Here is a 27,775-nt window from a genome sequence, read left to right as displayed (position 1 = left end):
GCGTTGGATTTAGCTGCATAATTGTAACACAGTGCTGTTATTTCAGATCAAATTTTCTCAAGGGATAACCCGACTACTTGCATCATATACAATGAGAAACCAGCCACACCAACCTGCGTGGGGGTCTCAGTAACCTGATTAGCCAGCCTGTCAGTAATAATAAGGCCAGGTCTTGGATCTAGGACCCATCGCTGCATCAGCTTGGGTGAGATGACAAGAGAGACGGGGAGAGCTAGCCACAACCGGAGACAAAGGAGCGAGTAACTTAAGATAAAGCAAAATCTGTGTGTTTCAAATGTTTTGTGCTTGCATGTGTGTTTTTCACTTTAGGGATGGTGATGTGGGCCGAGCAGATATTATTCTGTTGCACTTATAATGTAATATACCTTTGAACAAAAACATGTAATGTTAGTGTACTTTTAATGGTGTAAATTTAAATAAGGAAAAATGCTTCCAAATAGTTATCGGAACACTTAGTGTTAAATGAAACTGTATTTTGTAGATTTCATATAGAAAATAAATTTTAGATCAGGAATAAAGACCTAAAACCATTAATGTTGTAAATTAAATTGTAATAATTTAATAAAATTTTAAGTTGATTTTCATTATTCAAATTAAATTATATATATCTTTTTCTTATTTTATTTTATTCTGTTCTGTTTGTAATTATTTAGTAACGCATAAAGACCTTAAACCCTAACACAAATAACCTTTTCCCCATACTGTTGTAAATTGAACTTTAATAATCTAGCAAATAATTTTTTTTTATTTGATTATTTAAATGATAATTTAATGAAAATTACATTTCAAGTTTATTTTTATTATTTAAATTGCATGACAATTTTCTTATTTCAGTTGTTATTTTATTAAAAAATGTAATTATTTAGTAAACCGTAAAGATCATAAACCCTAAGGCTAAGAACTATTTCAAGATATTGTTCTAAATTTAACTTTAATAATCTAATAATAAAATAAATGTAATAAACTTATTTATTTAAATTAAAATTTTATAATTTTATTATTTGAATTACATTTTTATTATATTATTTTATATAGTAAAGAGTAAAGACCTTAAACCCTGACACAAAGAACAATTTCAACATATTGTTCTACACTGAACTTAATTCATCTTAAAGGGGTCATATGATGCCATTTCCATTTTTCCTTTCTCTTTGGAGTGCTACAAGCTTTTGTAGATATTCTTTAGCAAAGTTAAGACTCTGCCACGCCCCCTAAAACAGCTCATTCAAACACGCCCCCACATGTCTACGTCTCTTTGGGCATAAAAAACAGCCCAAATGTTCACACAAAGAAAGAAGATTGGGTTTCAGTAACCGCAGTTTGTGTTGAAGCAGTGATGTCAGGCAGATGCTGTGTGTTTCTAGGTGAAAGCAAAAGCACTTTAAAAAAAGCACTTGGTCTTCAGAAAGTAGATGCATTTAGGAATCTTTAAGATTACTTACAACAGAACAGCAACGCATTTTATGGACGACCGTTTCGTGAACCTAGGAGAGGAGGTCATTCTGACTTTGCTACGACAATCTGGGACTTCTGAATCAGCTACTGTAAGTAAGTTTTGTTATTAGTTTAAGTATTTGCTATTGAATGTTCAAATGAGGAGTTTTGCGCGTCGTGTGTGTGTAAGACATAGAGAGCGAGCAAGAGAGAGAGAGAGAGAGAGAGAGAGAGAGAGAGACAGGGTCACACAGTGGAGTCAGCTGTCTTAACTGTCCGTGGCTTGTGTACTGCAAACACATACGAGCTTCATCACTGTATCTGTCACACCACTCTGTTCCCCTTTGGGGCTTGAACTGGTGGTAAAACTAAGGACATTATTAACTGTCTTTACATTTATTTTGAAAGATGAAGCTCATGATTATGGAAAGGGGTTTTACATTTCCAACGAGTGCTTGCTGTGTTCGGCCAATCACAATGCACTTGGTCAGTTGGCCAATCAGAGCAGACTACACTTGTCGGAAGGATGGACTTTTTAGAAAACAACACGTTTGAGAGAGGCGGGGCAAATTGGAGGACCCACAATAATGTACAGTATTTTAAAAAGAATGTGTTTTTTGAACATTAAAGCATGTCAACATATTCTTTTACACCAAATAAACAGAATAATGATCTTTTAAATAGCATCATATGACCCCTTTAATAATTATTTTATTATTTTGTTTGACAGACAGGCAAGGAGGGAGAGAGGGAGAGGAAGGAAAGAGTCTTTAAATAAAAAAACAGTTTCTTGGCAAGGGGAGGGCAGAGGAACACAAACTGTGGGTGGACCCCTTACAGTGGTTAGTACTGCTGTAGATCCAGGAGGCTGCTAGTTTAAGTTTAATTCCATCGATAATACAGGCTTACGATGAATAATACCAGGTGGACAAGGACTAGTAGTCTGCTTATTGCAGGTAAAGAGGATTTGTGTCCAGACCCCTGCTTTGCTGTTCCAGACAGAAAAACCCGCAACACCAAGAAAGGAATGCCTAATCCCACACCAGACACTTGGACATGTCCCGACCAGTTTGAGAGAGATGGGTCATCCGAACTGTCACCCCAGACTTTGAGGAAGCCACCTGGGCATCTGAAGTTGGCACGCAGCATTTCTAAATTAGAATGCGACCTGCTGGCTTCCCCTCATTGTGAGGACGACGGGCCTCTTGATGGCCGGAGCGAACCCCTGTCCAACTGCGCTGCTGAGAGGAAGGAAATGGACCAGATGCCATCGTTTGCCTCTGAATGGGACGAGGTAAGAGCTGATGGACTAAGAGCAGAAGAGGTAGAGCATGAGACTTCCTCCAACCAGAACAGATATGTTACTAGTTTTGAATTCATTCTGAAAGTTACTTTTAACATACACTACCATTCAAAAGTTTGGGGTCAGTATCCTTTTGTTTTTTGAAAGAAATTCAAAAAGATGCGTTGATTGATCAAAAGTGACAGTAAAGACATTTATATCCCAAAAGATAAAAAAAACCCTTGCTTTTATTTTAAACTTTCTATTCAAAGAAACCTTGAAAAAAATGTGTTGCTGTTTCAACAAAAATATGAAGCAGCACAACTGTTTTCAACATTTATACTAATAATAAACGTTTGTTTAACAGTATAAAAAAAACTTCACAATCGCGGGAAGGAGGCAGGAATTGGCGGATATTTAAATGAAACTTTAAATGCGACTGCCGCCCACAAACAAAAACCAACCACAAAATAATGAAATGAAATAAATATTAAATAAAAATGGTAAAAAGGCAAAAAATAAAAAAAATAATTACAAGTTTTTCTTGGAATCTAACATAAAAAAAAATATATATATAAAAAAAAATTATATATATATATGCACATAAAATATTAGTCAAATTATAATATTAATAAAACTAACTTTAACTAGAATTAAAAGGAAAATGCTAACTTAAAATATTAATAAAACTACAAAAGTATGTAAATAATACTAAACACTGGTTCAGAACAAAACGTAAGTAAAGGTTGACAGAATTTAAATTTTTGGTTGAACTATCTCTTAAAGAGAGTGAGCCGAATGACAGTAACTGCCATGTTATTTTGCACGAAAAGTAACTTTTTGTTTCATTTTTAGAACTTTTATTATGGGCAGTGCAACAATGTAATGTGTTACTTCTAAAAGTAACATTCTTCAGCACTGGTTGTGGGTGGGAAAGAAACTCTAGCAGTGTGTAAGGTTGAGGAGGAAGGGAGGGAGTCTTGACAGTATCAGCGCCAGTGGCTGAATGCTGAACGCTTGGCTGGGCCCATCAGTCCTTCTGCTGCTCTATGCTGGCCACAGTACACAGGGCTAATTGGGCCTTAACTGTCACTCCACATCTTCTCAGGAAGCTTCCCAGGGGTCGTCCCACGCCGCACACACAACTGCTCCCCTCCCCTCGCGTCAGACCTTTAGTCATCATCACCACCCCAACCAGTGCAGCGCTGCCTTCACACCTTGTGCTAATCACAGTGACAAACACGCATGCTGATTAAATCACTGATCGCCATTATTGGGGCCATCAGCTGATACTGCTGTAACAATATCTCAACTAAACAAATGTATCAGGTTTTTTTTAGTAAATATGAAAAAGCCTTAAGTCACCCAAACTTGGACGTTACAGTGATTTTTAATTTTTTAAACCCTGTATTGCACTGCTTTGAGTGTTTTAAATAAAACAGCAGTTGATTGCTAAGGTTTTATGGGTTAATGAAATGAAGTCCAAGACTGAGTGATGGGATGGAGTGTCCTTTGCTAGTTATCAAGGGCACTCCAGCTGGTGATCGTCACTCAAGCAATCATGGATTATAAACCTAAAAAAAATACTTTAGCAATACTATATATAGTGAATATATATTATTTTTTTTAGGTTTATAATGGTTGATAACTAGCAAAGGACACTCCATCCCATACCTCTGTCAGTCAGTCTTGGACTTCATTTCCCATAATCCTTTGCCCGGACTCATCAGTACTTATTGTTTGCACCTGTGTCTTGTTAATCTGCTCACCCTATATAAGCCTGGTTCATTTTTGTAAATTGAAATAAAGCTAAAATGAAATATTAATATTAGTAGAATAACTAAGTTGTTTCTAATTTTTGTTTAGTTTAAATTGAAAATATAAAATAAATTAAACCTAAATAGCAATAAAGAAAAACAAGCTTAAGTTAAAATGAAATCTGAAAACAAAAAGTAAAATCTAATTCAAACTATTAATAAAAACTTAATAGTAAAAAAAAACACTAAAACAACACTTTTGCTATGGGGATCTAACTGGTATCTAAGGTGTTGCTAGGCGGTTGCTTTGTTTTTGTAGGTTCTTGCTAGGGTTTCTAGGTCATTGCTGAACAGACACAAAAAAAGCGGTGGCTTGGCATATTAATATTAAATTGAGTTGTGCAGTCACACGAGTGCATATTTCAAGTATTTTACAAATGCTTGAGTTGCATGGATCATCCAGTAAGAATTCAGAATCAAAACTATGTTTTGTAATAAAAACACTTACCACTTCTTAAATTTGATCACATTTATACTAAAAGCTTTATGATACATTATTCTGGTTCTGAGAAGGATTGTATTTTCAGATTTTGGAGCATGGTTTAAACTGTAGACATAAGCAGTTTAATAGAGCTACTTTCAGGGTGGAGTGTCCTGTTCTCAGAACATCCTGTTTCACATTATGTATAGATGACATCTATAAGTCTGAGAGAGGGAGGCAGAAAATGAGAGCGGGTGGGTTTGGAGAAATGACTGAAAGGATGAGGTGGTCCTGCTGTTAACACACCGATATAAACCAATTCAGAGCTGAGTGCTACAATACAGCCAGACAGAGCCAACCTGCTGGCACACGCTCACACTGTTCACTTCGAAAAACAGCTGCATCAGCATTTGTGCACTAGTCACAGTAATGAACATTCCTCGGACACAACTTCTGAACTGTGGGATCTTTCTGATGTAAAAAATGTTCTATGCCTGTACCAAGGCAGTTTTCAGTATGGTATCAAGTCATGTGATTGAATTGCGATGTAACTATCATGGCATATGAATGAAAATTATATATTTTTAGTACAATATTAAGTGCCAAAGTATTAAAGTGGTACAGTATGTTTTTGTGAAAGATTGACAAACTGAAATGCTTGCAAATTTTTATGTAATTATACATTTTACCTTCCTCCATGCACATTTTTAACTGTCAGTGTGCCTATAGCAGCCCATAGCTCAGTGTGTTAATGTTTCAGCACTTCTGCAGAAATCTTGTTTAAAAATAATTTTGTGTTTGAGTGAGCGGTCAAACATGCTTTTCACAGATGGCAGTATAAATCTCTTCATAATTCATATGCAAACGGAAGATGTCAGGGGGAACACATCTTCAGATGGCAAGTGAAAGATGTGCATGGAGGGAAAAGAAGTGGGCGGCAAATGCTTTCACCTGTCAGAGAGCTTCTGAGACTTTACGGCCCGTTCCACACACATGGCTTGCGATTTCACTGAGCTTTTTTGCAAATTAGCTGCAATTGCCATTCTTTTTTTTCTTTCTTTTTTTTCAAAACCAAAATTGATTGGCATTTGCAGGAATACAAGAATGCAGGTAGGAGTAGAAGTACAACGAGGAAATAAATGTCAAAATATTAACAATAAAGCTGCGAATTTAACATGCAGGTAATTATAACCAAATTAATGCATTAAAAGCATTAATGCATTTGACTCGCACGACTTGGTGCTTGTTGCTAAAGATGAAAATAAAAATGTAGATTGAATGCTAACTACCCAGTTACTACCTGACCTCATTTTTTTCAAATAAAACAATTTAGTATGCATGAAATTTATTGTCATATTTTGCTTTTAAGATTTGTTTAACCTATTTATTAATTTAGCCCAAGAGTATTTTTTATTTGTATTTTTTTTTTTGCTATTATATATTTTTTTTTATGTAAAACTTGACTAAAATAGTGTTTAATTAATACACAATACTTTTTATTTTCTGATTTGCATGGATTTTCAGTACAACAAGGTATTATGTGTATTATGTGTTCCTAAATTTATTAGTTCATGACATAATACTGACTGCATTGTGAAACTTGATCACACATTTACAGATTGGTATCTTCACTCTCCATTCTTAAGAACTGTAAAATGGCAAATGATGTAATTTTCTGAATGAGATCATGTTCCACTGTCATGGTGTCTTTGCTTTATTTAGAGTGGCTCTGTGGTGTCAGCAAGGCATTGGCCATCACTCCAGTCTCTGAAGCCTGTAATCTTGTTACTACTTTGGCACATGGGAGGATGCAGAGCTGTATGAAATCTTTATTACCCCCGACTTCACATTTTCTCAAGCTGTTGGCTTCTACATATTCACTCATTAGGTTGGACATTGTGTGATGTTCCTTATTGCTGTCTCTGCAGAATGAAAATGCTCGCCTTTCATGAACTGTTTTTGGAAGTCCATGGCTGGAGGCTACGACTGCAATAACTCTCCCGCTACATCTTATGTCTCTGTCTCTCTATCTCTTCATGTATCTACACTTCAGAGAATTCCTCAAAAAATAAATTCTACACATTTTAAAGAAATCTGCAGTCAATATATGAAGTCTAAAGTCCTCCATATGCACTGTATGTTTGTAAATTAAAATCTGTAACTCTCCTAAAAAGTTGTTATGGGAATATTCTGGGTTAAAATGCTTTTGATTAACACTAAAAATGTCCCATGCATGAGAAAGCAAATAATAAAATTAATTGACAGAAATGGCTTTACAGCTGAAGTCAATGGCTCAGTTATTGTAGTACATCTCTGTTAAATGTGTTGTTTTAGGGCTGTTACAATGTTTTTTTATGTTTTTTTTTTTTTTTGTCAAAAATCTGATATTGGATTATATAAAAAAAATAAAAAAATAATAATCATATTAAATTATGATTACTTGAGTTGCTCTTAATCTAACTACAACTAAATAGACTAAAAGTTAATGAAAAAAAAAATTCATAAAAAAAATTATATATATATATATATTATATTATATATATATATATTATAATTTTTTTTTATTAATTTTTTTTAATATATATATATATATATATATATATATATGTATATATATATATATATATATATATATATATATATATATATATATATATATGTATATATATATATATATATATATATATATATATGTATATATATATATATATTTATTTATTTATATTTAGGAATAAATATATATATATTTATTTATTTATATTTAGGAATAAAAAATAATAAAAACAGCAACATTACTTAAACTTTAACTAAAATTAAAGGAGCATTGCGTAGGTTCTGAAATTTCTAACCGTTACTGACACCAGTGGCCGTTAGCAGAGGTGGGTAGAGTACCCAAAAACTGTACTCAAGTAAAAGTAAAAGTACTTCTAGAAATATTTACTCAAGTAAAAGTAAAAGTACTAGTCTTGAATAGTTACTTGAGTAAGAGTAAAAGAGTATCGGATAAAAAATCTACTCAAGTAGTTAGTTACTAGTTACTTTGGGTCATATATACTGTACTGAGCCTATTTTTATTTAGATATATAGATAAAATGTATGTAATGTATGTGTGCGTGTATAAATGTATATATTTCATCAGCCTTTACTCCAATTTATGTAATTTATTATAAAACCCTGTCTGTTTACTTAAGTAACAGATATAGGTGTCGTGCCATAACATATTTTTAATACGACTGACTTTATATTAAATGTGAATTTAACATTGAAAGTTAATGTGATATAAATATTGCTACTAATCTTTCATTGTTCAGAAAGAGAGCAAATAACATTTACATTATTAAAGATCATTTTCACTGACAGTCTACATTTCAATCACTCTCAGAAACTCCCATTAAAATCACTGAAACTGTTAACACTGTGAAATCAATATCTTAATTAAAGATTCGTACACACATCTGCACTTTGTTGTTCCTGCGAGAGAATTTGCCAGAAAGAGGTATTCAGTCAGTGAGCGAGTGAAGGAAGCACCGGCATTTTAGCGATGACTCATCTGAACGCCTCTGATTGGCCAATGCTTTAATAAGCCCAAAAGAATCATGTGTGATTGGTTATAATGCGCAGCGCTGTATAAACGCATCTATCTCTGGCTAAGCGCCAGCAAACAATCACAGATCTGAATTTAGCAGCTGATAATATGACTCGCTGAACGTACTTGCACCAGTGTGATTGTATTAAAATGAATAAAATCTTAATCGGCTATTTTTTGTCTTTTGGAAGCTGCATTCAACTTGACTCCCCTCTGTTATAAGCCACACACATACAACAAACTAATGTCACAGTGGTATCGTGTACTGTAATCGAATGTAGCCCAAGTTATTACCTGTTAAACAGTAGACAGCACACGCGGTGTTCATCTAATAAGGATCTCCATCGCTAGCAAATAATAACCTTTGCAGATTTCAATTCAGTGCAGTTCCAGCGACGTTTTCAACGCTCTTTCTGTTCTTAAACGTTACAACTCCGAGTGAACCACTTCAGACGCTCAGCGCGTGCGGCAGGGAACTGAACGACTCATTCAAACTGATTCATGAACCAATTCACTCGTTTGCCAATTGGTTTGATCAAGCCTTTGAACAGAATTGACTCAAAAGAATGAATCATTCGCGAATTTGCATCGCTCATTGTCCAGAGAAAAGTAGACGGCGCGTTTGGAATAAACTGAAGCATTATAACATTTATTGCATTAAGATAAAGTAACGAAAGGAGCGTCGCCCACAGTAACGAAGTAAAAGTACAGATTTTTCCCCAATAATTTACTCAAGTAAGAGTATAAAGTACCCATCTTTAAATATACTCCGAAAAGTATTCGTTACCCCAAAAAATTACTCAAGTAAATGTAACGAAGTAAATGTAACTCGTTACTACCCACCTCTGGCCGTTAGAGGAACTGCAGCCAGTCTCATGCTCATTCTCAGTGCGCACGCTTTCTATTTTTTTTTTTACTTACGAGGAGTGTCCGTGGGTGTCTGAATTGTGCTGGAGGCTGGTCGCTTCTTTCCATCGCAGAGTCCATTTGAAAACACTATTTTTGAAAATATTTGAAAACACCGCTGCTTACTATAATGGCTGGCGTGCCATACGGTTGTAAGCCCAGGTAGACGAGAACACGCATGACGTCACATTTTGTGAATTTTCGCGCCAATTCGGGCCCGACTCCTCCGCACACAATTGAGCCTACAGGCTGATAGAGGCAACCGTGGTGGACAGTCGAGATGTCATTCTTTTTTTTACATCATGGTTGGCTCATACATGTACAAATGAAAACTCTATCTTAAAGATTTTTTTAAGTAAAAACCTCCACATAGCTCCTTTAAAGTGAAAATATAAAATATAAAAATAAAATCTAATTTAAAATATTAATTAAATTATAATATTATATCAATGGTATTAATGATAATTATTAATAATATTTAATATTATACATGCTTGAATTTATTATATATGTTATCTAATTAAAAATACCTAGTATGAAATTAAAACAGGATGATTGCTGTATGATATTTCAGATTTGGTATAAAGTAGTTTATACTGATGTATTTTTGTGTCAAGATAAAAATACAAAGTAAATTTTACAATATTAAATTTTTCAAAGCAATATGGACATCTGACATGAAACCAACAATATTATTATAAAATCATCCTAATGTCAACTTAAAAGATATTATGAAAGTAAAAATGGTTTGAGACTGCATTTCCAAATAAAACAATAGTGTATGACTTAATTTCATTTTATTTGATGGAAGTTGATTAGTTTTACTTTGGAATAGAATGAATTGTACAGAAAAAGACTTGTCTTGCATTAAGAAATGTAAAAAGAGTTTATGTAATTTTAGTTATTATAAGCCTGGGTTTAGTAAAAATGTCCTGCATTATCTCAGTGTAAACTGTAAAATGTCTTGACTTCTGAACATGTATGAGGAGATGAAGCATGGCATGAGCATGCTGAGGGATTCTGGGAAGTGTACCATATAACGGCGTGATGGGGCATTGTGCATTTTATAGTGGATAGACATGAAAAGTGTGCAGAATTAAGTCAGTATGTAGGTTACTTGAGATCGGGAAATGCAAAGGCCTGTATGGCTAGAGGGGATGTAGCACGTGCATCTGACTGCTCGATGAATCTAAGGGCTTGCCAGCATGATGATGACACAAGCACACAGCAGACAAATTTGCCACACTTTAAATATTACATCGAAAAAAAACGTTTTTCTATTTCAGGCCTCTTTTAAAAGTAAATATGATTGGAGAGTAATTGTCAAGCTTTTACACGGCTGGAAAAGCGCTCTTATAATGTTTGCTTGTCTAGTCGGTGTGTTTTTTGTATATCGCTCAGGTTTTTTGCTGGTTTTTACTCTTTAGCAGAAACTCATTCTTTTGCATTTCAGATCTTCTGCATTGTTGTCTTGGCAAACAACTGTATGAATTATGAATTAAAATCAGTTCTAAGGACGTCAAATGAAGACTAAACTGTCATGGCAGATTACAGCGAAATTAAATATTTAACTGCATTTTATAAGCCTTCTTTTCTTGATGTTTTAATGTAGATTGAAAGGATCATGAATCTAATTGCTGGCACCGAGATCTCCAAGGAGCATCAACCTGCATCTGAAGGTAAATATAAGATCTCAACAGAATAGTCTTACCACTTAAAAGCATAAACGACTGCATGACCATCTTTTTTTCTGTAGTGCATAAAAGGTTTTTTATAAATGTCTTTTTTTCCATACGTTGAACATCAGTATAGTGTCCAATGTTGTTTGGACCTCAGTTTATCTTCTTATGTTTTTATTTCATGTTTAGCTTTTATTTTTATATTTTCACCTTTGATGTTCAAGTTTTACTAATTTTGTTATGTGTTGTGTGACATATTTCCAATTTTTTGTTAGTTGCCAAGGCTTCATTTATTGTTTTATTATATTTAAACTATATTTTTTTAGTTTATTTTTTTTTTAGTTTTAGTCAATTATGACAGAATTTAAATGTTTGGTGTTCGAACTAACACCATATAACTTATCCCTAACTATTTGAAATAAAGACATGAAATATAATATATATTCTTTTTTTGTTGTTGTTTGTTTGTTTTGTTTTTGTATTGCAGAATTTTATGAAATCAAAGCTATAAAACCTAACAAAACAGTGGTAGTAAAGTAGCTGAGAAAGCAGTTAGAAGCAATGCATTTTTTGTGTTGCATGTTTTTTTCTTTCCTTAAAGGAAACAAATGTGTCTTTTAGCAAATATAAGATAAATATTAATAGATTTATTATTTAATATTATTTAATTTTAGATTGATTTTATTTGTATTAATATTATAATATTTTTAATATTATTTTATATAAAATATTCTTATACTATTCGATTAGTTCTGATACCATTACTGTACCAAGGTAATGACAAAGTACTTGTATTTTGTACCGTGGCATTTACATGATACTTCAAGGTAGTTAAAAGATTATGATAGTATAGTAACTAGTATATAGTAACTAAAATGATTAGCTCCATTTTGCAAAATTAAAGTTGCTTAGAAAGACATTGGAATTATTGCATTATTTTGTGTTGCATTTTTTTTCTTTACTTAAAAAAGGGAAACAAATGTGTCTTTGAAGGAAAATGTATAGAACTTCTGAGGCAAATTAAAGCATTTTCACGTTAAAGGCAAAAAAATTATAAGATTAATTTTTATTTTAATATATTGACAGCCTGATTATAACCAATCATATTAATATGTCTAAAAAACTAATCCTCTGTGAAAGACCACAAAGCTTTGCTTCGGTTGAATCATCCCTCGGGTCAGAACTATTTCAACCAGCGGTTTTCTTTTTCAAGCACATGCTCTCACTTTTCACCCCAATTTGGTCTGTGACTGATATTTTTGTACCTGATATTTTGACACAGACACCCTCTGGTACACAATGGGCACTGAGGGCCTACTTTAAAAAGATGAGATCATGATCCATTTACTGTGGCCATCGCAATGATACTCAGTAATTAGGACTTGAAATTCTGTTCCTCTTGAGTGGAACCTCCCAACGTAGTTGCTATATATGGCGATAGAGCACTATATTTTAATGGACTTTCCTGGGAGAGATACAATTATTTAGAATTGAACAGCAGAGGATCACTTCAAAGGAGTTCAGTTGTTTGATAAAAATGCCAGTGTTTTCTGAAATATGTGATTTCATCACACCTTAATTTCTTACCATATCAACATAGGCCATTTTTAAAGTCTACAGTTTATTGGAAGAATTTGAAGTGCTCTTAAGAGGGGGACTGGGATATTGGACTCAGAGAATGGAGATGGGGGAAAAATGTCTGTTTAATGAATAAAATGCACCCCAATACATATATCTCTTTCAGAAGTGAGCATCCTTGGCCTGCAGATGTTTGGATGCAATTTACATATCAAGCCTGATTCAATGTCTGTATGTGAATTACTCCCTGGCAGGCTCACAGTTTGTATGATTCCCCTGCTCTCAGCTGCATGCAGATAATGCCCTACATGCATGCATGAAGCAGCACTCATGTGTGACACAGAATTAGACCACATCACGCTACACAATATATCGTCTGCACATGAGACACGAGCGCTACAGATTGATCATGTCTTGAAAATCTGAATTCTGGAATTTGGACTTTGATGTGTCCAATATGAAGGTGGGCACAGGTGGGATTAAGTGCAGCATGTGCACGGTGCATTTCGCTGACTTAACGTTTAACGTGCAATCCTAGAACCAGCCCCCTCTCCCCACTGGTACAGTGACACATTCATGAATTTAATTCCTCTGATGATTTACCATGGTTTGTGGCTTGGCTACAATTTAATTTTTCATAGAGAGAGTGCAGAGGCTCTGGAAGCACTTTAGTGCGGAGGGGATAGGGATGAGGCTGCAGGGTGCTGGGTTAGAGGAACAGGTATGGTTTTTTTCCCTCATTCTTTCTCCTCTGACTGATCCTGGCACAGTAGTATGTGGTTTGGGTTTGTCTCTTGTTCCTTTTTCTGTTGGTGTCCTTTCTGCAACAGCAAGATCAGAGAGCCTGCGTGCAATTTTAATCAGTAGAGGGAGCGGGGAATAGATAGAGGGGCAGAGAGAGAGAGAGTAAGACAGAGAAAAGGGGGTAGGGGGATTGATCGCCTCAGAGAGAGAGAGAGTGCGTGTATGTGAGACAGATCGAGAAAGAGAGGCATAAAGACGGGAGGGAGGGGGATTTGGGAACGAGCAGAGCGTATATGTCGTGCAGCGGGTCTCAGCATCAGACGGCATATGGCAGCCCTGCAGAGCTCTCGGAAAGGACTCTGTCAATGAGAACTGGGATAAAAAGCAAGTCAAAGAGGAAAGAAAGCCAGAAACAGTGAGTGGACATGATTTGCAGCTAAACTGAATGCATATGAAGATGTCTTTAAGGTGATTACCAGCTGCAACCGATGCGCTACCAACAGCTTTCTAGAGGAGCACTATGTCATTTGGATGTTTTGCTTTGTGAGCGCTGAATTCAGCTGCTGCTGTGACTGATCGTTCCCGGATCAGGGATGCAGCAATCCTTGCCCCCGAGCGCAAGACCCTTAGGAACATCTGTAAGAAGAACGGAGCAACCAGAGCAGGGGGCTGGGCTGCAACAAGAGGGACCGTGCCATCAACGGGGCTTTCTTATGGGGTTATCCATCCATTGTTGGAGCTTACCTTATTTTCGTTGGATCAAGGCTTGGCTGTATCTCGCTTTGAAGGTGTGCTCTGTTCTAGTATGTTAGTCCGACGAGCTGTGTCTAAGCTCGGAGGGACCAGCAGTCTTTGGATTACCGTGACCGGAACGCTGCCTGATCGGGGCCGAAGTACCCTTAGGAACATTTTCTAGTAGAACGGAGCGACCAGTGCAAGGGGGCTGGGCTGCAAACAGAGGGACAGAGCCATCAACAGGGTTTTCTTATCAGTTGTTCCAACTGGATCAAGGCTTGGTTTTACCTTGTTTCGATGGTGCATTCCATTCTGGTATGTTAGCCTGGCAAGGTGCGTCTAAGCTCGGAACGTCCAGGAGTACTTGGATTACCATGACCAGAACCCTACTTGATTACAGACTGCTTGGGGAAGTGGTCAAATCGGCTACTTTCTAATGGTGGGAGGGGTTACTCATCAGCAACTCAATGACAGGAAGAGACAAATGGAAAAATTTGCCATGAAGATCTTTCCAAGGACAAGCTGGCATCAAACAAGGCTTCTGGTGGCATTGTGGTGGACTGTTGATCAATGAGTAGGAATGATTGGTTTGAGGATCTATGACTCTGTTGTAGCAAACTCACTGACATTGGTATTCTTACTCTCCAGCTGTTCTTAGGGCTTTATTAAAGGGTTTTGCTTCCAATTGCAAGGACAAGTCTGTTTAATCCAGCCTTGTATTGTAGAGGGGTGTTTATTTCATATGGGCAGAGCAGGGACAAAGCAGGGTGCACTTTCCTGCAACTTCCTAGTAGCTTCTTGTAAATCTCTATATTTTGCTGCAAGCCAAAAGCTCTTGTTGAACTTTTATGAACATCCTGTCTGGGCAAAGTGCTGACATTCCTCTTTGTGATCATTTGAATCAGATACAGAAAAGCTGTTTAGACGTTGCTTTGTTTGTTTGCCTCTTCTTGAGGAGCAACACCAAATTTCCCCAAATAATTGAGTCCTTTATTTTACACTCTTCTTTAAAGGACTACCTGTCAAGGTCTACCTCCATACCCCATCAGCCTTGGCTCTCATCTCCATTGCACTGAGGGCTTGTGGAGGAATCTCCATTATTAGTTCAGTCTGCATATCTGGGGCCCTGCGTCTAGCGGAGGCCCATTGCTCAAGCCTGGACACTGCCCTCAGCTCTGTTGACCAAAGATGATGTGGCAGTGCCACATCTCGGCCTCCGAGTGCCGCTGCTACAGGCTGAATGGTTTTTCGCTGCTCAAACGCCATCCTTTGTCGGCAGATGCAGCTGGGAGCCGCGTGCTGGAGCAATCAGTGGGGGAGTGGCTGGAACACGTGGGCTTTCCTCAGTATGAGAGCAAACTGGTGCTCAATGGCTTTGATGATCTGCGCTACATGGTGAGTGGCTTTTGTGTGTGGGGATTGATTGACACAGCAGGTTGGTCATGGGATGTGATGAGTTTCTTTCCAATAAATGAGGGTTGGAAATATGATATATATATGTATATATGTATATATATATATATATATATATATATATATATATATATGTATATATATATATATTCTGTTATATTTTATTACTATAATGGAAAAAAAAATCCCAAATTTCAACTTTTATAATTGAAACAAAAATGTCTTAAAATTTTATTTTCCAAATAAAAGGATAATTTCTTTTAAAAGGTACTTGCCATATAAAGCATTGCTTTGCATTTTGAAATGCTATAAGCCACATAACAATATTTTAAACCGTTTTTTTTTTTACAAGTCTTGTATAATTATTGATGAATTTTTATGATCTAAGAATACAATAAATATTTATTTATCTAAAACATTTAGTTTTAAATATTGCAGGACTATCTAAGTGAACTGCAGAGCACTTTTTTTTTGTTATTTAATTTCAGTCACAGTACCTAAAATATAAATGTGTATAAATAGAAAAAGTCTATTGGATGAAAATGAATGGTATATTTAAAGTTGCCATATTCTGTAGATTCTATCTGTAGATAGATAGATAGATAGATAGATAGATAGATAGATAGATAGATAGATAGATAGATAGATAGATAGATAGATAGATAGATAGATAGATAGATAGATAGATAGTCTATGCATGTATAAATTATGTTTATTGTCACTATCATGCAACACTTAGTTGTTCTTGTAAATGTAAATAAAGCAGAAACTAATGAGAATGTGCATATATTCAGGGGAGTAACGTGATGGAAGATGAGGACCTTCAGGAAATTGGCATCACCGACCCAGGCCACAGAAAAAAAATCCTTCATGCAGCGAAAAGCCTTCCAAAGGTAGTGTGTTTCAGTCCCTAAATAGTATTTGGACACTATGTGTGAAACCAAGTGGCATTTATTTTTAAAAGGATAGCACACTTTTCAAGCACACATTCCACTTAAAATGACCTTGGGACTGGTTGGTTAAAAGTCATTGAAAATATATCTCAGAAAAGTGACGTTATAGCTCTTAAAAAAAGATTTTGTTTTGCACTTGGTTTGATATTTTGTCACATCACATTCAGACATTTTGAGTGTTACTTAAGTGCCCAAATGTCCCTCCTGGCTTCTCAGAGTGAATGATATATGCTATGCAATTTTAATTTGAGACTTTGAGAATGTATTTTCTCCTCGTTTAGGTGAAAGCTCTGGGGTGTGACGGCAGCACCTCTCTGTCTTCATGGCTGGAAACTCTGGGTCTTGGAGAGTATCTGCACAACTTCCTGTCTAGCGGCTACCGAACCCTGGACTGCGTGAAGAACCTGTGGGAGCTTGAAATTGTTAATGTAAATGTGCTTTTTATGCTGGCGTGAACTTTTGTGTTACGTGCGTACTGTGATCTGATGCATTGACATTTTTTCCCTATGCAGGTGTTGAAAATTGGCCTTCTTGGTCACAGAAAAAGAATCATAGCCTCGATAGCAGAGCGACCGTATGAGGAAGCACCTTCAAAATCCAACCGCTTTTCCCAACTCAAGGTAACTCATATAATTTAGCATCATTTACGCCCCAAAATGAATTTAAAATTTCAATACATGATAAAACAACAAATAGGTTTTACCTTGCTAATGTTTATCAGATTCAGGACCTGTTGTCTCAAAATACGTCACCGCTCAGTTATATGGATCCCTACACCAGTCGCTCCATGGATATGCTGTTTCCGCTGGGAGAATCAGGCAGAAAGGGTCGAGCGTTGGATCAGGATGGCAGTATTTCCCTTCGCTCCTTCGGTGAAAGATCACGCTCACATGTAAGCACCTCTGTGACTAAGATCACTGTGATTATAATGACTCCTTTCAAGTAATGAATCACATTTGAGTCATTCTGTGATAAATGTTGCAAATGCAAATGTTGCATGTCTAAGATAGTTCTACATAACATAATTAAAAAATACATAGTTTTTTTTTTTTTTGTTATCAAGTTTTACTAATTTTGTTTTGGTCTTTTTTTATGTCTATGTTTTTATTATTTGTATTTTTATCAATTTTTGTTTGAGTTATTTTAGTACATCAGGGTAACCTAAATTAAAATGAGAAATGTTTCCTTGGCAACTAGCTGAAATAAAAAAAAAAAACCAAACCAAATTTTAACCAAATTAATTAAAATTATACTTTTTTTAGACCTAAGTAACAGAAAACAAAAAGTATTGCTTATAATTTAAAATATTTTTATTCTTAATCTTTAAATAACTGTTTTCTGCTTTGAAGAAGCTTCTGATTTTTGTCAAATTTGTCTAAAATTCTAAACATTTCTGATCAGATGTTGTGGTGTCTGCTATTTTTAATACTAAAAGTGAATTTTTCGTGAAACATATCAAGTAATGTTTACGATTTATTGTTTAATGTTACTATTTATTTTTGTTTCCACATGCTCTCTAACAAATGAGTTTAAATGGTTATGAGGTCTTTGTGAAGAATTCATTCTTGAATGAATGAATGAATGAGATATTTCTATAGCGCTTTCTTGTGTATTGCTGAGAGAGAGCCTATTCAGTGGATGTGGATTATTAGGAGGCCATGATTGACAAGGGCCAGTGGAGGGTATTTGGCCAGGACACTGAGGTTAAACTCCTACTCTTTACAAGAAGTGCCATGGGATTTTTAATGACCACAGAGAGTCAGGACCTCGGTTTAATGTCTCATCTGAAGAATGGATGTTTGTGCATGTTTGAATGGTGTTACCACGGGGCACACTAACACAGTCTCAACACCACAGAACGCAAATAATTCATAATTCATAAATAGTTTTTTAATAATTGAAACTCATTATATTTTTAAATTAATGGAGAAACAATAGTAAAATGCTGCAAAACACCATTAAATATAACTCCACTTTGAATATAAATATACAGTGTGTCTTTTTTTAGTTGACTCAGACTGCACTTTTGTTTTCCATTAGGACCGTCATGCGGATCGACATTCACGTCTAAGTATTCGCCCTTCCAGCCACTCTGCCACATACACCACAGTCTCCACCTGGCACCATCACCCTGAGAAACTCATCACCGAGTCCTGCGTTTATGAGGCTAGAGTAAGTCTTTTCTCCGAGGATTTGTCAGTTTATACATTTCACAATAGATTTATCTAGACTTATGACACTTTTACTGATAGGAATGGATTGCATCTGAATTAACAACATAAAGATGCAATATTTCAAAAGGAATAGTGCACCTATAAATTAAAATTTGTTGAGAATTTAGGCATACGCAGGTTATCCAAGATGTAGATGAGTTTGCTTCTTCATGGGAACAGATTTTGAGAATGTAGCATTCCATCACTTGCTCACCAATGGATACTCTGCAGTGAATGGGTGCCGTCAGAATGGATGATAAACACATCACAATAATCAAAAGTAATCCACACCACTCAAGTCCATCAGTTAACATCTGGAGTGAAAAGTGAAAAGCTGTGTTTATGAGAAACAAATCCTTAATTTTGTGCTGTTTTTATTACAGGAATAAATTACATTTTACAATATACGTTAAATTAGAAAAAAGTTATTTTGCACGGTAATAATATTTCATGAAATTGTAATTTATTTTGTTGTTTATATTTTATATCATTTATATATATATATATATATATATATATATATATATATATATATATATATATATATATATATATATATATATATATTTTTTTTTTTTTTTTTACTATTCCTCCCATGTAACATGATTACATCTACTAAGTGAATAAATATACATTTCTGACATTCTGAACAGTATTTAGGGTCTGTGATCATCCGAGATCTTCGAGGAATTGAATCTACACAGGAGGCCTGCGCTAGAATAAGGGTACACACACACACACACACACACACACACATATATATATATATATATATATATACATATATATATATATATATATATATATATTAGTCAGTATGCTATTATTTAATGTCTTAAATTGTTTTGTGAAGAAATGATGAATTCTTGCCTTCTAATGTTTTCCAGAAATCAAAGGATCACCGGAAAGGTCCCGTCATAAAACTGAATATCACCTACAGAGGAGTCAAGTTTGTTGACGCAGCAACCAAGGTAGGAGGAGTTATCTAGGTAACTGCCAATATATACTGTCACTTGAGTCAACATTGGTTTCCTTTAGTGTAAACCAGGAAAATTTGACTGTTTCTCATTAATTTCACATACTGTGGTGTCTGCTAAGCCATCACTATCAGAGTTAAGATTTGTAAAAGGACAGTACCCTGTCCTGCACTATTTGTGGCACGGACATGAATGATAGATTAAGGTTATATATGGTTACATCGGCCTGTGTGGTTATGAATTAGTGAAGTGCTCATGTTTTTAGCAGATGTTTGAAAATTGTGATGGACTCACTGGATATTTTTGTACTGTTGCAGGTGATGGTTGCAGAGCATGAGATCCAGAACATCTCGTGTGCGGCCCAGGATCCAGATGATCTTTGCACATTTGCTTACATCACAAAAGATCTGAAGTCTGGTTACCACTTCTGCCATGTCTTCACTACAGTAGAAGTGGTGGGTGTTGTTCATATCTGCTGTTTTCTAGGGGAACCGATTAGGGTTAACAGAGAATAGGTTTCTTCAAGTCGATAGGAAAACAAAGTTTTGCAGCTTTATTTTTTTATTATTTTTTATATTATTCACTTTTATTTCTTTTTTAAAATAAATTTATAATATTAAGGTTGTCAAGGTGTTTTCACCAAATTTTTATTACGTTTTCTTTTTAAATTAATTTAATGAAATTTTTTTATCTTATATGCAGTTTTACTATTTTTAATTAGATGTGCAAATGTGAATATGAATCTAAATTTCTGACAGAGTGAATTGAATATGCACAAGATAATATTTGAAATTAATATTTAATTTAATTGTATTATTTATCTTATTTAATTTATTTCTGACATATTGAATTTAATCTACACAGGATATTAATGTAATTACTTTTTTACATGAAATCTACAAGATATAAATTATATATTTAATTTAAAGTTTTTTTTTTTCAAATGTATTATTAGTTACTGACACTGAATTTACACAGGATTTTAATTTCATTTTTAATTTATTAGATTTTTTTGCCCATCTCTCTGACCTTTATAATTGATACAGTGGACTCGTTTATGTAAATGAGCTCTGTTGTGATTGGCTGTACTCTTGACGTGTGAAAATAAGCTAACCTTACAGGTTGCAGTTTGACTGTCAGGTCCAATATAGTTTTCTCTGCTGCCTTTTATAGCCTTACTGAAAGTGAAGACACATATTGTGTAATTATTTATTGACTCGTACAGACACAGACCTATGAGATCATCCTGACGCTGGGACAGGCGTTTGAGGTGGCATATCAGATGGCTCTCCAGGCACAGAAGGCCCGTCGTCACAGTTCATATGCTGGTCCAGCCTCCGAAAACATAGAAATCAAGACTACCAGGCCCACCTCTCAGTCCCGCAACAGTGTGCGCCGCTCCACCGTGAGTATGAGTTCAGCTCATGATTGCTTTAATTGATTACTTCAGAAAATTGTTCTCCCACAGTTTGAAGAAAAGTAGCATTTAGAGTATTGCACTTACAATGGACATCTATGGGCTTTAAAAGCAGAAATGTGCAGCTTATATGTTTGTGTTCAAATAAACTTCTTCTGATTCTGTACAAAATTGTGTTTTAGAATTGTGTTTGTAACGTTGTCTAGTGGGATGTAGTTTGGTCTACGTAAATGTCCCTTATTAGTATCCTTGTGCATACTGTGTGAAAATTACCAGTCGGTTTAATGCTAATAAGTCTCATGTTTGAGTCTTTTCACTAAAATGTATTGCAAAGCATTGTCCGCCATTATAAAATGCATCACTCTAAACACAATTTTTGATTGCTTATACAAACTGTGGGATGAGTCAAAATGATTTTCTATGTTAATCAACAGCTTGTCACAGATGCTTTTTGTTGAAAATACCCAGAATCGATAGACTTCAGTCAAAGTTAATGTCATATTTAATGAGTGATTCACAATTTCTCAAGGTTTTTTCTAAATCTCTTAAGGACCTTCATCACAGATTGTTTTTACAAGCATTATTTTCTGGAGTTTATATATTCTCATTTACACAGCTTCATTTGCATTTATGTCAGTTTAAATATGGCATCAACTCAGTTTTAATCACAGCACACGCTTAATACCTATTTGTGTCCAGTTCATTGTGGGATTGATTTTTAATAGCTTAATTTTTTGATGATTTTAAGTGTTGATTAGTTTCAATTCATGGGTCATTTCTATTCTGCAATACCTTCTGAACTGTTACGCTTGTGTTTTTACGCTTGTGTTTTATTTCAGATATAAATAAATCACCAAAAACATTCCCTAGAAAACATATTGATTAGAAAAGAAAGAAAAATGAAGAAACGCCAAGAATAGTTTTGAATATGTTTTTCATGTTAAAACACCTAAAACAAAGTTAGTGAAATCATTTAAAATTCCCCTTCATGTTCAAATGTGATAAAAGATCATATGATTTCCATCTATAAAACTGTTCTTTATTAAGGCATATATATGAATGGGTGGTAACAATGTACTGTATTGTAGGAATGACCCACATGATCCATGGAACAGGTTTAGTTGTGTCAAAGAGGTGTCACCTCCAGTCCCAATGTATTTTTCACATATGACCCTGGAAACTCAAAAGCAGTCTTAAGTGGCTGGGGTATATTTGTAGAAATAGCCAAAAATATATTGTATGGGTCAAAATTATTGATTTTTCTTTTATGCCAAAAATCATTAGGATTTTAAGTAAAGATCATGTTCCATGAAAATATTTTGCAAATTTCCTACTGTAAATATATTAAAACTTAATTTTTGATTAGTAATATGCATTGCTAAGAACATCTTTTGGACAACTTTAAAGGTGATTTTCTCAATATTTAGATTTTTTTTGCACCCTCAGATTCCAGAAACCATGCATCGATGGAAAGATTATTTATTCAGCTTTTAAAATAATTCTGAAAAAATTGACCCTTATGACTGTTTTGTGGTTCAGGGTCATATATGTCTTTATTTTGTTGCCGTAATCCTGTAATCTGTGTCTCTGTGCTTCTGCCCGGTCCTCCTTCCCAGGGTGCACCTGTGCTTGAATGCTGCTGCTGTTACTGTCACACGTGCTCCGCCCACCGCCCCTCCTACCTCCCGCTGCCCTCTATCAGCCCTGGAGTTCAGGTTCTGCTCTCTCTCTCTCTCTTCCTCACATTCTCCAGCACTCTTCTTCCTGCTACGTCTCTGGTTCTCTCTTCCCTGCCACTTATTCACTTTACTAATTTTCCTGTTACGTTCCCAGTTTTCCCTGTTATCCACCTATTTTTCCCTCTCCCATATACATTTTTGGTTGACACTAGCTACAGGTCACAACTTAAAAATGTGGTATAAGTAAAATCGTTTAAGAAGTTTAAAGGTAGCAATCATGTACAAAATCCAAAGATGAGAATATGTTGTGTCATTGGCAAATTCTTGTTTTGGCCTGAGGATGTGCTGGACATGTCAACAGAATAAATATAGTTTTTTTTTTTAAACGAATCTCACAAAACCTGTCAAGAACATACCTGTCCGGATGATATTTCACTCCAAAAGGAAATAAGAAATTAAAAATTTCATAAAGAAAATTATGCCTTTTTTGTAAGCATTGAATTGTTTTGCATTGTGACATTATTTTGAAGACAATTGAGAATGAAAAAAATGGCAATATATTATTATATGTGCGTATACATTTTAAATCTGCATATTTTGATACATTTTTATTTTATTTTAGTATTTTTACTTCATTTTAGTGAATTTAATATTGCTTAATCCTAACAATAAGACAAATTACTATGGTTATTAAAAACGTGTGCATAATTGTCTTGTGCACAAAATAATGTCACAGTCAAAACTCTCGTGGATCGTAGGCTTAATTTTAATGTTTGCAAAATGTAATTTCTGAAGGGATCTTGGAGTGAAATGTGACCCAGACATGTTTTCGGGAGATTTATTCAGTTATAGTTGTACTTCACAGATCACTACACGGTTCTTCAATTGGGTTCACCATGCCTGGAGTAATGTCTTCAAAATGACTAGAAAACAATATTGGGCATTTCATAAAGAGGGAAAGAAAAGTTTGTCGCCTAACAATGTCATTGAGAGGACTTTTCAAAAACAAAGTATTGCATTTTAAGCAATACTTAAAATGTTGTGTCAGCAGCAACATTGGAGACAGCTATCCTACATTTACACTTTGTCAAATTCAAAACGTTCACTTTTTTTTGAAAACGACTTGAAATGACAGTATCAGGCGACCTTCTTAAAAGACGCTATCTTTAGATTGTGTGCAAATTTAATTCAAGAATCCATTTGTCTATTAACTAAGCAGATAGACTGAGCTTCTGTTTGTGAATAAAAGCTCAAACCAGCATCAGGTCCAGATATCAGTGTTGTTGTCTGTGGTGATGGTGTTCATTCTCAACGGCCATCTCCTCACTTGTGTGAAATGTGGGTTTCCGTTGGCTGCCATTCTCTCCTGCAGTCTCACTCCTCGCTCCTACTTCTCCGGCAGATCAACCCTCTGGAGCCGGAAATGGACCTGCAGTCCCTGGGCAGCACCAGTTGGCTCTACGAACCACGGGAGTCCTCCAGGCCTTCGAGTAGCACCAAGTATGAGACCACCATATTTTGAAGCAGGGCACGGCCAATCCTTGTCCAATCCCGCCTGCTGCCCCATTTCAACCCCACGCCCCATAAACTCGAGTGCCCTGTGCCTTCTCACTGTGATTTGTAGCCTCCCTCAGGGCAAGACTACTTCCCACTCCAGTCTCGACCCCGGCGCTTGCCTGCATTGCTCTCTCGGAGAGCCGTATGCCTCCACCTTCCTTTTTTGGCTTATTGACCGATGAACAATTTCTGGAATCCCTGGATTTGCCGTATAACCAGCCTCCTCTAATTCTTCCATCATGGTCCGAAATCGCCTCTGAAAGCTGCCCTATTTTATACATTATGCTGAATGTTTACGGTTCGGTCCCTTGTATCAGAGGGTTCTCTATCAGAAAACCTCTGAACTTGACTCGAACACTTGTAGCATTTCTACATCTCATCCGGATGGACATGTCAGCGGAACTTTATTAGAAATGAGTAGATCCATAAACTCTCTGCCTGCAACAGCAATACTAGAACTGTTTTTCAAGTTTACATACATTCACGATCATGAATGCAACGCAACGCAGCTTCCCATCGCCGCTCGTCCAACCCTGTAGCACTAGATTACTCCCCCCACCCCTTCAGTTCTTCACTTGGGTCTGTCATCTCGATTCACATCCAGTGCTTCCTTTTGTCTTACCAGGCATCTGCAGCTCTGTGGCCCTCTGAAGAAGAGAACGTTTAGAGGTTAGGATTTGAAATGCAATACGGTTTTAATGGGAAGAGTAGAATACAGCCCCAAGAAAATGGAATAACCAAGACAACATTGCATTCTGTTTTCTCGTTGGAATTTAATTGTCATTTTATCTAATAAGAGAATCCATTTGGTTTCGTAAAGTTCTATATTTGTAACTTTACATTGTTAACATCACATAGTAAGTGTGTGTATAACCTCTATGTTCATTTTGTGATTGATGATTTGTTCTGTAAAATTGTTTACCTCTGAGATTTCCACTACAAAGTAATTTGCAGAGAGTATTTTCGTAGACATAAAAATAGTAAATGTTACTACTTTCAGTTGCTAAAAAATTCCCACAGTGACAATTGTCTTTAGAGAGAAGATAATGAAGCCAAGAAAAGAAAAAGCACTAAGAAAAAAAGGCTTATGCATATTGTGACAATGTACTGAAAGTTTTGAAGACCACTCTAAGTTTGCGCCACTTTGTTAATTCACAAAAAAAAAAAAGAAATTGTGTTTTAGATGCTAGACATCTGCTGTTTTACTTTGGCTAAATGGCACAAGTCAATTTTACATTCTTGATGTTTTATGTTTTGTCTTGTTTCATGTTCCACGTTCACACAAAATCTAAGTAAGATTTTTTTTCACTCATAGTTTTAAAGGAGTAACAACCACATTTTTAAACCAAATTCACACACAGAACATTTAAAGGGACAGTTCACACAAAAATTTAAATCCTGTCATCATTTACTCAACCTCAAGTTGTTCCAAACCTGTATGATTTTCATTCTTCCGTTGAACACAAAAGAAGATATTTTGTTGCTAGCAGCCAGTGACTTCCACCGTACGGAAAAAATATACAATGGAAGTCAATGGCTACCGTCAACTGTTTGGTTTGCTAACATTCTTCAAAATATATATTAAGTTCAATAGAGAACATTATATTATATCATTACATAGATCAGTGTTTATAACCGTTGTTGCTGTGGTAAAACTTGTCAGGCATTTTGCATTCAGAAAAAACTCCTGTGTTTCGTACACATACAGAATGATAATTGAGGAGATTAATTTCTCATTTAAACGCTGTTGTCGCTTCCAAAACATTGCTGTGTGAACATGGCTGGTTTTTATCGTGTGGAAAGGACCGTTCGCTAGAGTTTGATTCTGGATGTTCAGTTACTTCTGAACTGCACTGTTTGTCTCTCATGTCTGGTTTTATGGAGTTATATGTTAAAGTTGTGCTAATTTCTTTGTGACTGTGTTGCACATCCTCAACTTCCAGACATCACAATCATCCTCACTCATTAACAACCTTCGTTTGCCATTGTTTTGTCCCATTACCTAACTCAAGATTGCCAAAGAGGCTAACTCAAGATTAATTTCACTTATGATGTCACATCCTGTAATGTGAACTTTGAGTACTACTTTTCAGAAATGCTGTTTCACATTTTGAATATTTCCAATTTAATTAGCAGTCCTGTCTGGGCTCTGACAACTTTATAGAGATTTTAGAGCATTCCCATTTCTGAATTCCAATATATTTTTCCTTGTGTAGCTGACTCCACCTTTCAAGTTTCCGGACACCAAGGTGTGAATTGAAGGGGACTCAGGTGAAACTTTATGTGTGAGTCCAAATGAGGAAGAAATTGAGTGAGTATGCAAGAGAGAAAGAGAAATGCAAAATTAGCACTTAACTGCCGTACCAAACAGACTGTCCAAAGTTTCTCCTACTGCAAAAATAAACTTGAATACGGACATTACTCAGCCGATAAACAGATTTGCTGGTGATGTGGAAATGGACATTACACATCGATATTAAAATATGAATCACCATGATATTCAGTTTGACTGAATCTCACAAAGCAATGTCATATTTCACCCCAACATCAAAAGCAAGATGCTTTGAAGCAAATAAATCCTGTTTTCAAGACTATTAAGATTGTTTGCATTGCAGGCATTCATTTCTAGAAACATTTTGCTGGAAATTCTGTAATGTGGGCAGAAATCATTATAATTACTGTATTAAAATCAGTATAAATTAAATACAGTACAACCAAGACGTTTACTAACAATTGTACTTTTTTAAATTATTTTCTCAGTATGAAAACAAGCATTTTGGGTTGTTATTTGCTTAATTGTCATGACAAATCCTAAGAATAGGTTTTGTTTGCTTCATATTTTGATTTTGGGGGAGAAAGGTGAAGTTTGTTTTTTTCATGAGATTCACTCATTTATGTTGTTAAAAGCACGCAAGCAGAAATTTGTGGGATCTCTTGAAAACTGGACTTCTATTTCCTAAACACTGTGTGAAAATTGTACGTTTAGTGTTGAATGTTTCCTCTTAAACTGTGGTTTATTTTCATACAGAGAAGGACTTTGTGTGGGACATTACCTAAAAATAATCTTTTTGGACTCACTTGGTGTACATTATAGAACTGCTTGTTGAAGATTTGTGCCATTTAAAACAAAATGGGTCCAAATGTGGACCTGAAATGGAAACTTTGTGGTTGAAAAGAAGTACTTTTATGTAAATCAGCAAAAATATTTCTACTTGTATGAGAAGAGTCCAGCTAAATCGAAATCAAACCAGAGGTTGATGCAATGATCTTACTGTGAAATAGCAAAGATGTAGCATAGGCTATTGATTTGCCATATGAAAACAGAGCTGAATTAAATGTCACTTTATTGCCACATATCATAAA

The 27,775-nt window shown here is 35.4% G+C and overlaps 1 protein-coding gene across 4 annotated transcripts; it reads left to right on the top strand.

The window, feature by feature from the left end:
- Positions 1–19: 19 nt before the first annotated feature.
- Positions 20–27,775, top strand: LOC132151523 (ankyrin repeat and SAM domain-containing protein 1A-like). 4 transcript variants are annotated; one of them, XM_059559682.1, is made up of 15 exons: positions 20–205; positions 2,412–2,749; positions 11,080–11,146; positions 15,483–15,598; positions 16,411–16,509; positions 16,851–16,997; positions 17,082–17,189; positions 17,291–17,461; positions 18,610–18,741; positions 19,436–19,507; positions 19,670–19,753; positions 20,077–20,214; positions 20,985–21,164; positions 22,793–22,891; positions 24,258–27,775. In XM_059559682.1, the coding sequence occupies exons 2-15, from the start codon at positions 2,483–2,485 to the stop codon at positions 24,375–24,377; spliced, it is 1,800 nt and encodes a 599-aa protein (XP_059415665.1). In that variant the 5' UTR covers positions 20–205; positions 2,412–2,482; the 3' UTR covers positions 24,378–27,775. The 4 variants fall into 4 exon arrangements, with proteins under 4 accessions (XP_059415665.1, XP_059415663.1, XP_059415662.1 ...); XM_059559680.1 differs by lacking the exon at positions 20–205 and having other exon boundaries at positions 2,322–2,749; positions 26,629–27,775; XM_059559679.1 differs by lacking the exon at positions 20–205 and having other exon boundaries at positions 2,322–2,749.

The sequence above is a fragment of the Carassius carassius genome, chromosome 10 (genome assembly GCF_963082965.1).
Source record: "Carassius carassius chromosome 10, fCarCar2.1, whole genome shotgun sequence".
Classification (NCBI taxonomy): Eukaryota; Metazoa; Chordata; class Actinopteri; order Cypriniformes; family Cyprinidae; genus Carassius; species Carassius carassius.
This window is presented reverse-complemented; position numbering and strand designations above follow the sequence as displayed.